The sequence below is a fragment of the Vanellus vanellus genome, assembly GCF_965231255.1.
Source record: "Vanellus vanellus genome assembly, chromosome: 3".
In the NCBI taxonomy this organism is placed as follows: domain Eukaryota; kingdom Metazoa; phylum Chordata; class Aves; order Charadriiformes; family Charadriidae; genus Vanellus; species Vanellus vanellus.
The window spans coordinates 91,905,474-91,920,379 of record NC_138907.1 but is presented as its reverse complement, the minus strand read 5'-3'; the positions used below and the strand labels follow the sequence as shown (position 1 = coordinate 91,920,379).

Genomic DNA, 14,906 nt, shown 5'->3' with positions numbered 1-14,906 from the left:
CAGACACTTTTTTTCTCTTTCAGCTAGGCCTGAATACCAGGTGAATGGGTCTTACTGAAGGTATCACTTCTTTCCACCCTTCCATCATAAATGCCATAACTTCCTCTGTAAGACAATGGGCTGAACAACCATTCTTTTCCTTTTCAAGTTCCATATATCATCAGATGTGGGAGACAACAGTCACTGAACGAAGACAGCAAGGAGTATCCTTTATCTGCCTGTGTTGAAAACTGAAGCATCTCCTGGAATATCTGACCAAGGTTATTGCCACATTTTACAAATCGTACAACATGACAAATACTAACTGTACATAAACCAAATATATCTCATAGTTTGTAGTTTGAGTTTAGCAATACACAGGTCCAACAACTGACATATTAATAATAGATGACAGACTTACACGTAAAGTATCATAGAATCATAGCATGGTTTAGGTTGGAGGGGATGTTAAAGATCGTCTAGTTCCAACCCCCCTGCCATGGGCAAGGACACCTCCCACTAGACCTGGCTGCTCAAAGTAATACCTTTCTATACTATCTGTTCTCCATTTGTAAGTTTTGCAGATCTGGCCACAATGTTGTGCAACATAGCTAAATTCCTCCTACTCAAATGCATTGCTTACTGAAAGAAATACAATTATTTGAATAATGAACTTGGATATTTGTAATCTTGTATACTATTAGCCATAGAAATAAATGGTTATATATCATTTGATGGTTATAATGTTTGTGATGTACTAAACTTTTTCAAGTATTTACATTTTGCCTTCCAGTGGAGTTGGAAGCAATCTCAACATTTGACATTTATACTCCTCTTTCATTGGAGAGATTGCTTTTCTATTGTTTATTAAAATTCTCACCCCCTTTAGATTCTCATCAGTATTTTGCTTCCATGGGATATACTGTGATATGTTAGAAGAACTTGTCTGATCCCATCATCTTGAGTGCTTTTTCAGGAGTCTTTAAGGATAAAGGGCATGTTAGAGAGCAAGGGACTGGTCTCCCCAGTTAGCAGTAAGATTAAGCATTTTATCATCTTGCATAAATACCAATGATTAAGAAATTCAAAATCAACATGAAAAACTATTTTTTCACACAATACATAATGAAACAATGGTCTTCACTGAAATGGTCCTGTGGTCATCAACAGAGATTTTCATTAATGGCTTGGAATTCAGATAGAAAAAAGAATATCTAATAGTGATACCTACTTCATATTAGATATGAAATCTCATAATCCAGTGTTTAAAACAAGGCCCTATTCAGATGGGGTCAGAATCATAGAATAGTTTGGGTTGGAAGGGAGCTTTAAAGGCCATCTAATCCAAACCCCCCTGCAATGAGCAGGGACATCTTCAACTACATCAGGTTGCTCAGAGCCCCGTCCAACCTGACCTTGAATGTTTCCAGGGATGGGGCATCTACCACCTCTCTGGGCAACCTGTGCCAGTGTTTCACTACCCTCATTGTAAAAAATTTCTTCCTTGTATTTTGGCTAAATCTACCCTCTTTTTGTTTAAAACCATTACCCCCTATTGCAACAGGCCCTGCTAAATAGTCCCCATCTTTCTTATAAGCCCCCTTTAAGTACTGAAACGCTGCAATAAGGTCTCACTGGAGCCTTCTCTCCAGGCTGAACAACCCCAACTCTCTCAGCCTGTCCGCACGTCTCTGCTTCCACTGCTTGTGCATTTCCTTCTTGCCCTTTAGTGTGTTGATCTTGACTTGTCCATGTTGGTCTCCTGCCTTCCTTTCCTGATTTCTTGCATCTAGGGATCGAGAGCTCTCACACTCTATGGAAAGCATCCTTAAAGATCTGCCAGCTCTCTTCTGCTCCCTTGTCCCTGAGGGCAGTTTCCCAGGGGGTCCTACTGACTAACTCCTTGAACAGCTGGAATTTTGCTTTCCCAAGATTCAGGGTCCTGACTTTACTCTTTGCCTGACCCATATCCCTCAGGACTGCAAACTCCACCAGTGCATGATCACTGCAGCCCAGGCTGCCTCCAATCTTGACATCACCAATTAGCTTGCTTGTGTTGGTGACCAACAGGTGCAGTATCACATTCCCTCTGGTAGTACTATTACCTGGCTTAAGAAGTTACACATGAGCCCTCTCATTTGAAAGATGTAATGCCATATATACATCATTCTAGTTTCTAGTGTTTCTCTGAGGCAAGGCTTTGGAGTTTACAGTTCTTGGAATTGAGTAAAAATGCTATCCAGTTTGGTCAGTCTTATAGATAATATCAATACAGACAAGGAAGAACTACTCAAAGGGTCTTGTCATGTGTTGGAAGCTGCATGAAAGGAGAAGCACATGTACGGACAAGACGTGAAGCACTGGTAAAAGGGAAAGGATTGATGCAAAGGCAACTAAAAGGTGGCAATGATGGACATACTGAGGAAAAAAAAGGCTGCAACAGTAGAGCGAGAAGCTTCACTTGGGTAATGGCATCATCTGGAAAAGGAATGTGAAGACGGTCACTTTGGTAAGGAGAACACGAGAAAGAATGTTTTATAAAACCTGACAAAATACATACATACAAAAGAGCATAATTTCAATTTAAAAAAATGTAACAAAGGTGTGAGCAAGACTGTTTGGAAAAAAGAACTCGGGCAAGAAAAAGGATTAAAAAAAGACAGGCTCAAACAAGAGGTTGGATGTGCAGTTGAGAGGGCCTTTAAGAGACACAAGGAAGGCAATTCCTGCAGGCATCTCTATCAATTCTTTTTAACCTTCTGGGCCATCTGCTGGGATAGGATTTGACGATTTCAGCCATGTGTTCAGTATTTCTCAATGCTGGATAGGCGACATGAAAACCCCACTGGAAGGAAAGAAAAACGTTTAAGGGGAAAGGTGAAGACTTCTGTTTCAGCCACGGCTATGACAGAACAGAGGCAGAGGCGAGGCCCAATTCGGCCCTCCCCAATGCGCCCAGACCCCTGCACAGCGTTACCAGCAGTGCCGAGGAGAGGAAAAAAAGCAGCCATTAACGCGGCCCAGAAACAGGGCCGCAGAACCACCCGAGTCCTGCCGCAACCGCCCTGAGGGAACCGCAGACCCCTCACAGCCGCCGCCCTCCCTACAGGCCATAACAGCCGCAGCCCCGACTGTTAACCTTACCCTTACCGCGCACGCGCAGTAAACCCCTTTCTCTCCCCTCCCACCCCTCCACCCACCGCAGGACGGCTTCTGATTGGTCCGTCCCTCACCCGCTGCTGGCCACTCAGGAAGCCCGCCCAGGACCCCGCCTCTTTAGAACGCGCGGCGGCCCCTGACAGCGGTGGTGGTGATGGCGGCGGTGGCGGCGGGGCTGGCACTGCGCGGGGCACTGGCCTCTGGGGCGGCGGTGCGTCGCCGCGGCGGGCTCTGGAGCCGCCTGCCCCCGCTGCCGGCCGCGCCGCGCCGGTCCGCGGCGCACTTCGCTTTCCAGCCGGACCCGGCACCCAGCGCGTACGGTGAGAGCGGGACCGGGCCGGGGTCCACCCCGCGGGCCGGGCTTGCCCTCGCTCTGCTGCCGGGTCCGCCCCGCCGCCGCCGCTGCCTTCTCGGGGGAGGCCCCCGCCCGGCCGGGGTGGGGCAGAGGAGGGAGGGAGGGAGAAAGGTGGGCGCTTCCCCCCTCCGCCCCCTCGGGCCGCCCTGCCCCGCCGAGGCGCCGGCTGTGGCGGCGGTAGCGAGGCTTCCCCGGCGGGGCAGCCGCCGCCGGTCTCAGCGCTGGGGGCGAGACCCCGGGCGGCGGCGGCGGCCTCCGCCCGTGTTCCTTTTCCAACGTTGTGTCCGCAGCGCTTCCACCTGCGGGTTTTCCGCGAAAGACTTGGGCTGGGCGGGGGAAGGCCCCCGTGGGCCGCAGGCGGGGGCGCTTTAGGCCTCTTCGGCGCCTCGTCGGTACCGCTCGGGCGGGGGGGGGAGGTGAGGGGGGTGTTGCTGAAGTGTTTTGGGGCGGTCAGTGCAGTAGTTGCAATAGGCCTACCCATCCGTCATCTGCTCAGACCTGCAAGCCCTTCCTGCCCTTGCCTCTCTCCTGTTTCAGTGGTGAAGCTTCTAGCAGTAACTTCATGACTTGCATCCATCCCCCCCTTTTTTTTTTTTTTTTTTTATTGCGTGCTTAAGTCATAAATGTGGTAATAAACCTGTGATTAATAAAGGCTGCTGTCTAGTGAAAGGTTTGAGGTAATCATCATGATCACATGGTTGAGAGTAAACACAGATCAGTTGGAAAAGAACTGCTCAGGATGAAAGTTGATGTTTTGACTTTGTTTCTGAGGTGCATCCGGGCAAAGGACTAGTGCTGAGCTCTCCTGGAAGAAGCCTGCCAGCTACAGAACAGCTCTTTCTCCCGCATGAACCACACTGTCTTCTAGAAAGGTGTTACTTAATTGGATGCCTTGGTGTTCCATCTTGGTCATTAAGTCCAAGAAAATTCTCAGCTGTTTCTTTTAGTCATTGGGAGGTATAGGCATCCAAGGGGTTGCAGAGTAAAGCCCGTGTGCTGCAGATCTCTGCTTGAGATCATAGAGAAGAAGCTGTAGTGGGGTAGGCCGTTTTTTGTTGCCATTTATTACTTGAAAACTGTTTCTCTTTGATTTAAAATTCACTTTGAAATTCTGTGAAAATTAGTGAAAGTAAATAGTTATGCCAGTACTGAGCCTGACATTGTTAAGATAATGCTTCTCCAAATCCACAGTTCAAATCAGAAGCGCACAATTAGTTTCTCCTTTCCCACAGGAACTGATACAGAGGCCTTTATTAATAGCAAGAGCAGCAGGTCAAAACAGTCAGTGTGAAGACTTTGACTGTTGCTTAAATAATAGGCATTTGTTTATGTCAAATACTGGAAGAATTGTATCTTGTGGAAAAGGTAACATAAATACTTATGTGGATGACTTGGGAAAGAGAGAAACAACTGCTGTTCCCTAGCTTTCCTTCCCTTGGCTTTGTAAATGTTAATTATTTGTAGCTTTCATATAATTTGCACAGTTCCCATAACTGTGCTATCAAGCACAGGAACGTGTAGGAATGCGGCTACTCAGCTCTGGTGTGGCGTGACGTGTCTTTAATAAAAAATGCTAAGGTCAATTAATAATTTAGGAGGAAGTGAAGCTGAATGGTTGTTGAGAGATACTGTAGGTGCTAGAAACAGAATGTAGTTCTCCTCTCTGATTTCTAACACCTGTTCTTATGTTTGTTTGGGATCTTCACCTAACCAATACACCATCACTTTTTTGTTTGGTTGGTTGTTATTTTTACATGCTGTGTGGGTAGGTCCTAGTCATGACTTAGACAGAGGCTTTGCTGGTTAAAGAGCTACCAAATGTAAGCCAGTCAATTTCTTACTCAGTTTCTGATAAGGCATTATTTTATTTGCTTGGAGAATCTGAGCTGGTCATAGTAGTGGGGAGTGGACTATTTTGTTCCATCTCTGCTTTCAGGCCTGTTTGTTTTTCCTTGCAGCTTTGGAATGAAGAAGGGCACTCGGGTAGCCTTTCTTGGTTTTGAAGGTTTTCTTTCAATCCACGCTGCAGAAGATTTTAATACAGCAGTCTGGTGCATTTGCTTTACCCATTTTAAGTATAGCTATTCAACATCAAGTTTTCTTTCTTTGGAGTGTGGATTTGATGCTTCTGACGCTTTTTAACTGCAGCCCAGAGAGCAGGCTGGTGGTCTAGAAAACTTCTGATAGTAATAGGTGTCTGTAAACAGGAAAGGACAGAGCTTTAAAAAAATAATTAAAGAATGATGAAGTAAGCTTAATAAGATGTAGTGAATCTTATCAGAAAGGATCGCAATCATCAAAACAATAATGCTTTACTATGGTCTTCCTTTGAAAAACTGTTGTATTTGTGATTGTTCCCACAGTGTTTGACTAAGCATTGCAAAGCTGCATTTGCTTTAGCTAAGAGCATAGTTTTTGAAAAGCGGTTGAATGCAGGGTAGTAGAATTATAGTCCTTGGGATTGCAAAGTATACTGTGCTCGGTCCCATTTATCCCATAATTTAAGTTTACTCAGCAAATGAGTTTTGGGTACTCCTAATAGGTATCTTGTTTATGACTGTTAACTAAGTTTTTTAGTCCTGTTTTGCACCAGTGTTTTCTAATGTACTTTGTGTTTTGACCAAATTAAATGGCTAAACTATCACTTTCACACAGGGCAAACTCAGAAGATGAATCTCTTCCAATCCATAACAAGTGCCTTGGACAATGCTTTAGCCAAAGATCCAACTGCAGGTACACTATACTTGGTAGCGTGTTTTGCTTTGTATAAAGTGCATTCTGTTTGGCATATTTGTGTACAATATTAAATGCCTTTCTTGTGGCTCTTAAAGTTTTTTAATAAGTTATTTCTGCACTTTGATCTCAAACAAAAGTTAAAAATGTATTAACAGATTATTAATGTATTATGTGATCTAAGATGCTTTTGTGTCTTCTGTATTAGCTGGGTGCGTTTTGCTTGAAAGTTGATATGGCAAGATACATTGCTTAATATTTTTCTGGTATTACTGATGTGAACTGTACTTAAGGGCATCTTGAATCCCACCAGTAAGTGAAGGAGATTTTAAAATGTAAATCTGAGTTTTTTATTCCTTCAATTTCCTTCAACTCTCTATGCTCAAAAAGTGGTATTTTTTAGAGACCATCTATTCCTCGCTCTGTCCATTCTCCCTTCTCTCCTTCCCTGCCTCCAAAATTCCTTTCCAGCTTTACTGATTTCTGTTCATCATTGTGCACAGGCAGTGTAAGATTTTCTAGGCTTTTGCAGGCTGGATGACTTATAACTTCGAAGAAGCTATTTTGTCATAGCTTGATTTAAAAGGGTTATCCTAAGCTCTTTTGCACAAAACTATTTACTCCACTTTTAATTCTTATACATAACAGGACGTCTGTTGCTTCTCTTGTCATAACAAAGGCGTGATAATGACCAGATATCTGAAAGAGATGTTTAATGTCATGAGCACAGCTGCAAAGGCTGTATGATCTTGTGTAATTTTGTTTTTAGTGTGTTAGTAACTCTTTTTGGCACTGCTTGAACCACTGCTCAACTTGAAGTCTGACTAATTGTCTAATCTGTTAGGGCAACTTCCATGTTGCCTGTTCAGTACTATGCCTGTATACGCTTCTGCTCAATCTACAGCTGTGTTATAATCACCTTTATTAAATTAAACTCAGACAACTGAGGTAAATTAGTGCCAAGAACAGATTTTAGTACCATTTCTGTAGAATTAGCCATATACAAGTAAGTAGAATGTTAGTTCAGCAGGAACCTAAACTTATCTATAATCTTCAGCCTTTTAGTCGCTCTAAGATTCCTGTCTTGCTCCTAAGCTTTGCAGGGCTGGATCTTTGTACAGCCCTTTGCAAGACCATGTTGGGGGTCTACAGTCCAGACGTGAATTGTCAGTATCGCCCTACTTACTGAAAGGATTAGTACTTACACAGGAAAGCATGTCCTTCGTATCCTTTTAGTTGTATAGGACTTGAGCAACTGTTTTTTAAGCAGTGGAAATCCTCGTACTTGTGTTCATGAGAATTAGAATCTGTCCAGGAACAGAATGAGTAAATCCACGCACGTTTGCTGATACCAGCATTAAGTGGGATTTTTTTTTTTTTTAATGCCAGCTGGCTCAAAAGTGAGTAGCCATATGGTAATGGAAAGGCCTTACAAAGATTTTAAGTACATGAAAACCCAAACAAATTAATATTAAAAATTAATTAGAGAGATGATCTGGCAACATGCTTCAGTCATAAACTCCATGACTGCATTGGTTTTACATCATTATACAAGTTATTTTTCTTTAAGTGGTGTCATTAATATGATTGCGAGAAGTGTGTGTGTAACTCTTTTAGTACTTGCAATCGGACACATATTTAATTTAAATAAAAATAATATTTGAAAGGCAAAGAGGCTAACTCATTAGTTTACATCCTTTAGAATATGGAGAGTATTGAGAAACTTGGGAATTCTCAGAACTGACTGCATTTCATGCAAGCTGCTATTGGTGGTACTGCTGCACACCTCTTACATGCTTAAAAAATTGAAATAAGTGATACTTATTTCTGTGTTAAATAACAAAAGTTTTAAGAAAAATTAGACATCATCATTCCATAAATTTGAAGAAAAAAAAAACAGATTAATTGATGTGAAGCTAAATGTTAAAGGCAATTACTTTTAGTGATAAAACTTTATTGGCTACATCAACTATACCATAAGGGTAGTAGTGTTGAATACTGAGGGTTGTCCTTGGTATTAGATATCCATCTTTTCTGTAGAAGAGTTTGTTTGAAGTCAGTCTTCAGGGATCTGGCAAGTATGTTTGGAGAAGGTTTAAATTTCATGTTGGAATGGTATTTTGAAGAAAACTTCAATTTGACATTTTTCAAAACACTTTATGTACTGAAATCTGTGGATGAAGAATGCTAATGGTTACCAGTGGAAGCGGAACATGTAACTTCAATGGCTCTTTAGTGATTGCATGTAATTGTTTCTTGGAATTGCTTCTAATAATTTAGATTTAGTTATTGTGATATAATAAAATATTTCAGAAAAATAAATAGATGGCTTAATGAAAGCATATCTGAATCAGTTTTGTGAGTTCTGTTTTGAGACATAGTTGTGTTGCTGTACTGATTCCTTATTAACATTGGTTCTTCATTTGTTATAGTTACACTGTGCATAAGAAATGCTTAGTAAACCGAAATGTTAGGTGCTTCTTATGTTAGTGTCTCATATAAAAACCTGTGAAACAAGTTCACTGAAAATAAGATACATTGGAGTAACATTAGCTGCCTCTTACTCTTCTTATTTTTCAGTAATATTTGGTGAAGATGTGGCCTTTGGTGGAGTCTTTAGGTGTACGGTTGGCTTGCGAGACAAATATGGTAAGTTAACTTTTAAATCTGACATTATTTTCATATTAGCATCTCTGTTCTTTTGTACCCCTTTATGATTTGTGGGAGAAGTGAAGAACGTGGGGCAGAAGCCTTGTAAATGGACTCCTGTTTTCCTTTTTGTCCTTGGAAACAGAAAAAATTTTGAATGTGTTACTATTTATGTAAGCTTTCAAAGCTTTCAAAACGCTGACGCAACTTCAGGATTGTTCTATTTCTTCAGCTAACTTTACCAATATAACTTCATTTTTTTTGAACTGCAGTTGGACCAGATTCATCATTGTGCCCCCATTTACTTACTGTAATAAAATTAAAGCCTTTTAGCAACAATACATGGTGATGATTTTTTGGTACTATCTGTCAAGAACTGTGAAGGAATTACATTAAAATGGATTTAAAATCTTTGTTAAATATAGTATTTTCTAGCATGCTCTGGAAAGCCAATATAAAAATGATGTGTTATAGCTATGCTTGTGCTTCATCTAGAATCTGATTGGTTTACTTGTTTGGGAGACTTATGTGAAGGCACCTTTGTCTTGAAGAATCTTAGAAGTAGCCTTTATCACTAGAGAGGAAAAACAGGTTTGTGAAAGTATATGAGAAATGAGATGGTACTTAATCATCTCATACCTCAGACAGTTGAGGTGAGTTCAGTGGAAGAGGAAAAATATTTACTGGCAGGAAATTTTCAATTTTTGTTGAAAACATTTTTTAAGTAAGTTTTAAATAGGGTATTTCTTTAAAACTTGCAGGAGCTTTAAAAATGTATTGTTTGATATGTGATTTAAACTAATCTGTATAATGTGTTCATTTTGGAAGAAACTTAGTTCTGCTATTTCTCGGGGACAGTCTCCTACAGTTGAGAATCAGTGGCTTCTAAGGAAGGTGGGGAGAAGGAAAAGACTTTCTTTCAGACCGTATGTTGTTGCACAAGCGTATAAGCGTTGTAATCACATTTCTTGATGGATAGACTTTAACCACCTAGTTAGTGATACTTGGCTGGCAAATCTAGAGGACTTTTCAAAGTCCTTCACTGTTCTTCCAGTTAAGTTTTTTCTTTGGTTGTCCATTTGGTCTGTTTTCATTCAGTACCCATTTTTCTGCGAGAAGTAGTGTTACCAGAATGCTAAAAAAAGTCAGTGTTTCTTGTATGGCACGCTAGGTAGTACATAGCAGTTCACAGGGCTTGGAAACTGGTTGTGGATACAGTAACCTGATAGCTTTTAATTTGGCAGTCACTGTCTCCCCCACTGGGCTATTAAACAGAAGAAGAGGTTATAAAATGTTAAGTTTCAGCAGCTTACTTTATTCAAGGCACAAAGATGACTGGGACCACTTGCCAGTGATTAAATTAATTTCATTTTCCTCATCTGGATGAGTTACTGCTATCTTGGAGGTCACCAAGTTCCAATTTTTTGGAGCAAACCAAAAATAGAGAGAAGAACCTTTCAAGAAATTTTAGAAACATAACCATGTTTTGTTGTCTTGTTTCTCTGCTTCAATTATTATATGGATGTTTTCTCACTCTCTTGTTTGTATGTTAATGTTCAAATAGTTTGTATAGGACTTTTATTAGCAGTGATCTTTAGTGCTGCATGTTGAGGTTGAGTCAGAATTCTGTAACTCTGGTGTGATATATTAACTCTAGACTTAATGTGAAAATGAAGCCTCTGAGACAACAGTTGGTTGCTGGAAACATGGGCAACAGAAGACTTCATTTGGGAAATAAGCAACAGGAGCAGATGGCTCCATAAGCAACCTTCTTGTTTTTTAGTGAACACCTCTGGTTTAAAAGACAAGAGGAACAAACTTTATATCGTTAGGGTGTTGCTTTGAGGGTCATTTGTTGGTTTTCTTTGATGTAAGAAAGTCCTATAATGTTGGAATGAAGGAAAGGCACTATTTAATTCTTGTAGTAGCATTTTATGATGGTGTATTCAGAATTGACAGTGGTGTTCAAAGACTCCTTGATAGCCCCTGCCCCACAGTGCAGGGGGTACTGTTGAGATGGGTACTGTTGAGGGAGTGCAAAGAATTATTTACACTGTGTTTGTATGATAAGCGACAGTCACATCAGCAGCCTAGCTAGAATCAGATTTATTTTATGGGTATAAGAGCAAAGATTTTTAATGAGATTTTTTGAGAAAGATATGACATGACTTTGGGAATATTTGACAAGAACTCCTTTAAAGCATGAGAGACAACATAAGAATTTATGAAAGTGCTTATATGAACACAGAACAAGGGGTTATGAAAGCTGGTACTGCTGTTTGATCAAAAAGGGTACTGACCTCCTTATGGTGAATAAGAGGACAGATTTGGTAAGGAAAAAATAAGTAGTGCTCTTGTTTCATGTGATTGTAAAATAAAATGGGTGTATATATAAAGGTCTGGTGAGACCAAATTAACAAGGTAGGAAACTATCTCTTCACGTTCATTCAGAGCATTTCAAAGATTCTCTTTGTGTGTTATCTGAAAGAGAAATTTGTAAAGCTTTTTGCCATTTTCCGACTTAACCTGTAAGACAAACTTTTTTTTTTTTTCATTGTAGAAAGATCTTCCTAAGATCCGTTTGTTTTGCACATTCTGAAGTTTAGGTCCAGGTGAGAAGTGAACTGAAGATGTTTAAAATGATTGAGACAGAAGGGGGTGGAGAAGGCATGACAGGAAGATAATTAAGAGTTCTTTATGCTGCTGATGAGGTGCCCATAAGTAAATGAAGGCAATATTTGAATACAGATATTTGGACAGAAAGAGAAGTCTGAAGACAAGGTGAATTTAGGAGTCATTCACATAAAGATAATTCAAGTTTGTAAGGCAGATAAGATGACGCAGGTAACTTGGCTTCTTTCTTTACTAATAGTGAGAACTTGTAGAAAACAGGCAGTGGCTGAAGAGGGAATGGCAAAGATGAACTAGAGGATGTACTGAAAATATAATTACAATGCTGAGGAGAACCAGGAAAGACTGAAAACACAAAAATTGAAGGAATCCAAAATTTCAGGAGGGGTGCAGATATCAGCGTCTTAGAGATTGAGTAAGTTCTGGATGCAGTGCTTGTTTTATGCAAAGGCTAGAGTCCATGTAAAATAAGGAGGAATTCCAGACAGAACTGACAAACAAGCAACCTCATGGATCTTACATGTACAAGGAAGATTATATACAATTCCTGACTCTTCTTTCCCCATTCCCCTCCTGCATTTGCCATCAACATCATAATAGGAGAAAGAAGTGATATAATATGAGGTTGTTTCTATACGTTGATGTAAAATATGAAGGAATGAATGTTGTTTTCTCCTCTCCTGGAAAACGGAGGTCTTTTTTTTTTTTTTTTTTTTCGGTTTTCTTTTCTTTCCATACATAATGAAAATCACTAGGTGGCAGTCTATGCCTAGAAGTAGTTATTTTGATACAAATTGATAGTTCCTTTTCAAGCACTTTTATGGAGGTCAAGGTCTAAATATCACCTAATATTATAGTAGGGAGAATTTAGTATATTAATACTCAATAGTGCTACTATACAGATCTTGGTTGCTGTCCAGACTGTTACTGAAGTCCCTCTGGAGAGAAAGAGAAGAGAAGAAATTTGCTTTTAGAATAAAACCTGTCATCAAATCTAAAACCTTTTTTTTTGCCAGGAAAGCCATTTTAAGCCTGAGTGTAGAGTAATGTTGTGATATAAATGCAGCTAGAGGCTTATATGAAAGAAGTCAAGCTCATTGACTTTGTAAGGAAATAAATCCTGAATTTTGATCAGTTGAATTTTTTACATGCTGCAAAGAATTTTGTTTGAAAATGTTTACTTGAGGAATCATATGTAAACAAGTCAGTATGTGGAAGTTTCTTTTCCACCGTAGTTATGACTTAGCATAGTATGTTTGTTCCTATACATCTTATATCAACATCTGAAATAGACAATGCCAGTTTTCTGGCATGGCTTTGCTGCTCATGATCTTTCTATTGGTGTTAGTATGTTTTGCATGAACTGAATGCTTAGAAATCTATTGCTGTGTAATCCTCCATCCTAAAAATGAGTAGACTCCCTGAAATTTTTATGTGGAGAGTTCCTTTCAGATGAGGTAAGGGAAATAAGTTTTGTACATTTTTTTCCTTTGTCCCCTCCCTCTGGTCTTGCACACTGGACAGAGTATTCTTGTTTTATTTCTTATCTCCTTCCCCATCACCCCCTGCCAGGTTTTTGATTGTCACTATTTTTTTAATTTATTTTTTGTTCTTTTTAAAAGAGATGTACATTATTTTGGTCTTTTGAAGAAAATGCTATCTGAATGAAATAGCTATACATTTGTCTTTGAGTCTGCAGATGGGTTTGAAACAATGATCTTGGAGTGTGAATACACGTGTCCTATTGCTTTCCCTGAAGTGTGAAATAAAGTTGCAGTATGTAAAGATCAGTATCATCCACATGACAAAAATACAGAAGAGATCAGATGTAGGGATTAAATGACAGGAGGTAAAGAAATGGGAGGAAAAAGAGAGGATAAGGTGAAAATGGAGAAAGTGGACAGAAGTAAAGACTAAGAAGCAAGAACAGCAGAAATAGTGATTGACAAGGAAGGCTGCTCAGAAAAATGCCAGAGCAGGTTTTTATTTTTGGTAACTCCAAAACCAGATCCATCTAGCCTACTGTGGCCGAAAATGATGATTTTGAGATTATATAAACAGGGGAAGCAAAGTGTATATATAATACTTGTCTTGAATACTCTTGCTGCCATCCTCCAAACACTTGCAGCTTGAGGGCTTCCTTATCTAGAAGTGCCTCTGTGTAGTCATCAGCCTCAGTAGAGATTTGTCTTTAATACTGTTCTGGTCTACACTTAAAGGAAGGCTCTGATGTGCACTTACTGCCATGTCAAAAGTCTATCCTTAGCGAGGGTAAGGATCAAGAGCCTTCTGACTATTTCAAAGCTTGATATTCTGAGAATGTGGAATAGGATCAGTCCTTGTTCAGAACTCTGAGAATCCAACAAAAGTGAAGATTGATTTGACAGGTCTTTTCCCGTAGCAGTGCTTTGGGGACACTTAGTTTTATTTGGTTTATGTGTTCACTTTTATAGATGAGATTTGGGTAGATGGTAGAAACCAAACCCACAAGAATTGGAAGAATTAAAAAAATTGGAATCTTAGATTGTGTTATTGCCCATGTTTGTTGTCATCTCAAAGTAATATACATCTTTAGTAATTCCTGTCTCTGTGCTAACAAATATTTACGTACAGGCTTTCCACTACTACAGCTGTTTGTAGGTCTTCTCAGTTACATGCAGATGTCTCACACAGATGCATGCATTTATATGTATGTGTTTGGATAATATATTTCAGTGAAGTTATGTTTCACTCAGAAGCTGGAAAGTTAAGTTTATCAAAAAATTTGCACTGTAGAGAGGAAAGTTGACCTAGTAAGGAAACATGAAGGACAAGAATTTAGTTTTTCTTGTTGCTAAGATTTCATACAAGTTAGGGTGGGCAGGGAACTAGCTGTTTCCCTTTAGAACAGGAGTAGTGTTTAAGCTTTATGTCTCTCAAACTAAGCAGATTCATTTTAGGGACTGCTTTCCACAGTATATGTGATGTCTAATGAGACCTCATTAGAGCTTTTCATGTTCCTGTTAATGTATCTGAAAAAATGGAGTAAAAAAATAATTTAGAGTGTAGTCCTCTGAAAGTAGTCTTGAATTGCCAACCTAGCAGCAGTTAAGGGAGTTGGAATAAAGACCGGCAGCAGGTGAAAATGTGAAAAATCCCTTTCTCCTGACAACCAACTCACAGAGCGTCACAGCGCCTTCAGGAGCTAGCAGGTTAAGTGCAGTCACATTTGATCAATGCTGGAATGAAAGAATGATGTTGGGAAGAGAAGATGTGTTTCTGGAGTTGTGGGAGGCAAGGAAGGAACGTTAGATCAGTGCCTGTAAGTAGGAACTTTTGTGAATGGTGAATTTGGGTAGGAGAAAGAGATAGTTATTGGACTGGAAAGAGGTTCTATTTAATTAGAGGAATGAGAGCTTGT

General features: G+C 40.0%; 1 protein-coding gene across 2 annotated transcripts in view; it reads left to right on the top strand.

Moving 5' to 3' along the window:
- Nucleotides 1–3,268: 3,268 nt before the first annotated feature.
- The window catches only part of BCKDHB (branched chain keto acid dehydrogenase E1 subunit beta), a 138,019-nt gene continuing 126,381 nt past the window's right edge, over nucleotides 3,269–14,906 (top strand). For both annotated transcript variants that reach the window (XM_082481006.1, XM_082481005.1), the window contains exons 1-3: nucleotides 3,269–3,458; nucleotides 6,149–6,226; nucleotides 8,807–8,875. In XM_082481006.1, the coding sequence (XP_082337132.1) occupies nucleotides 3,293–3,458; nucleotides 6,149–6,226; nucleotides 8,807–8,875 (313 nt within the window). In that variant the 5' untranslated portion in view covers nucleotides 3,269–3,292. The remainder of the gene's footprint in view (nucleotides 3,459–6,148; nucleotides 6,227–8,806; nucleotides 8,876–14,906) is intronic.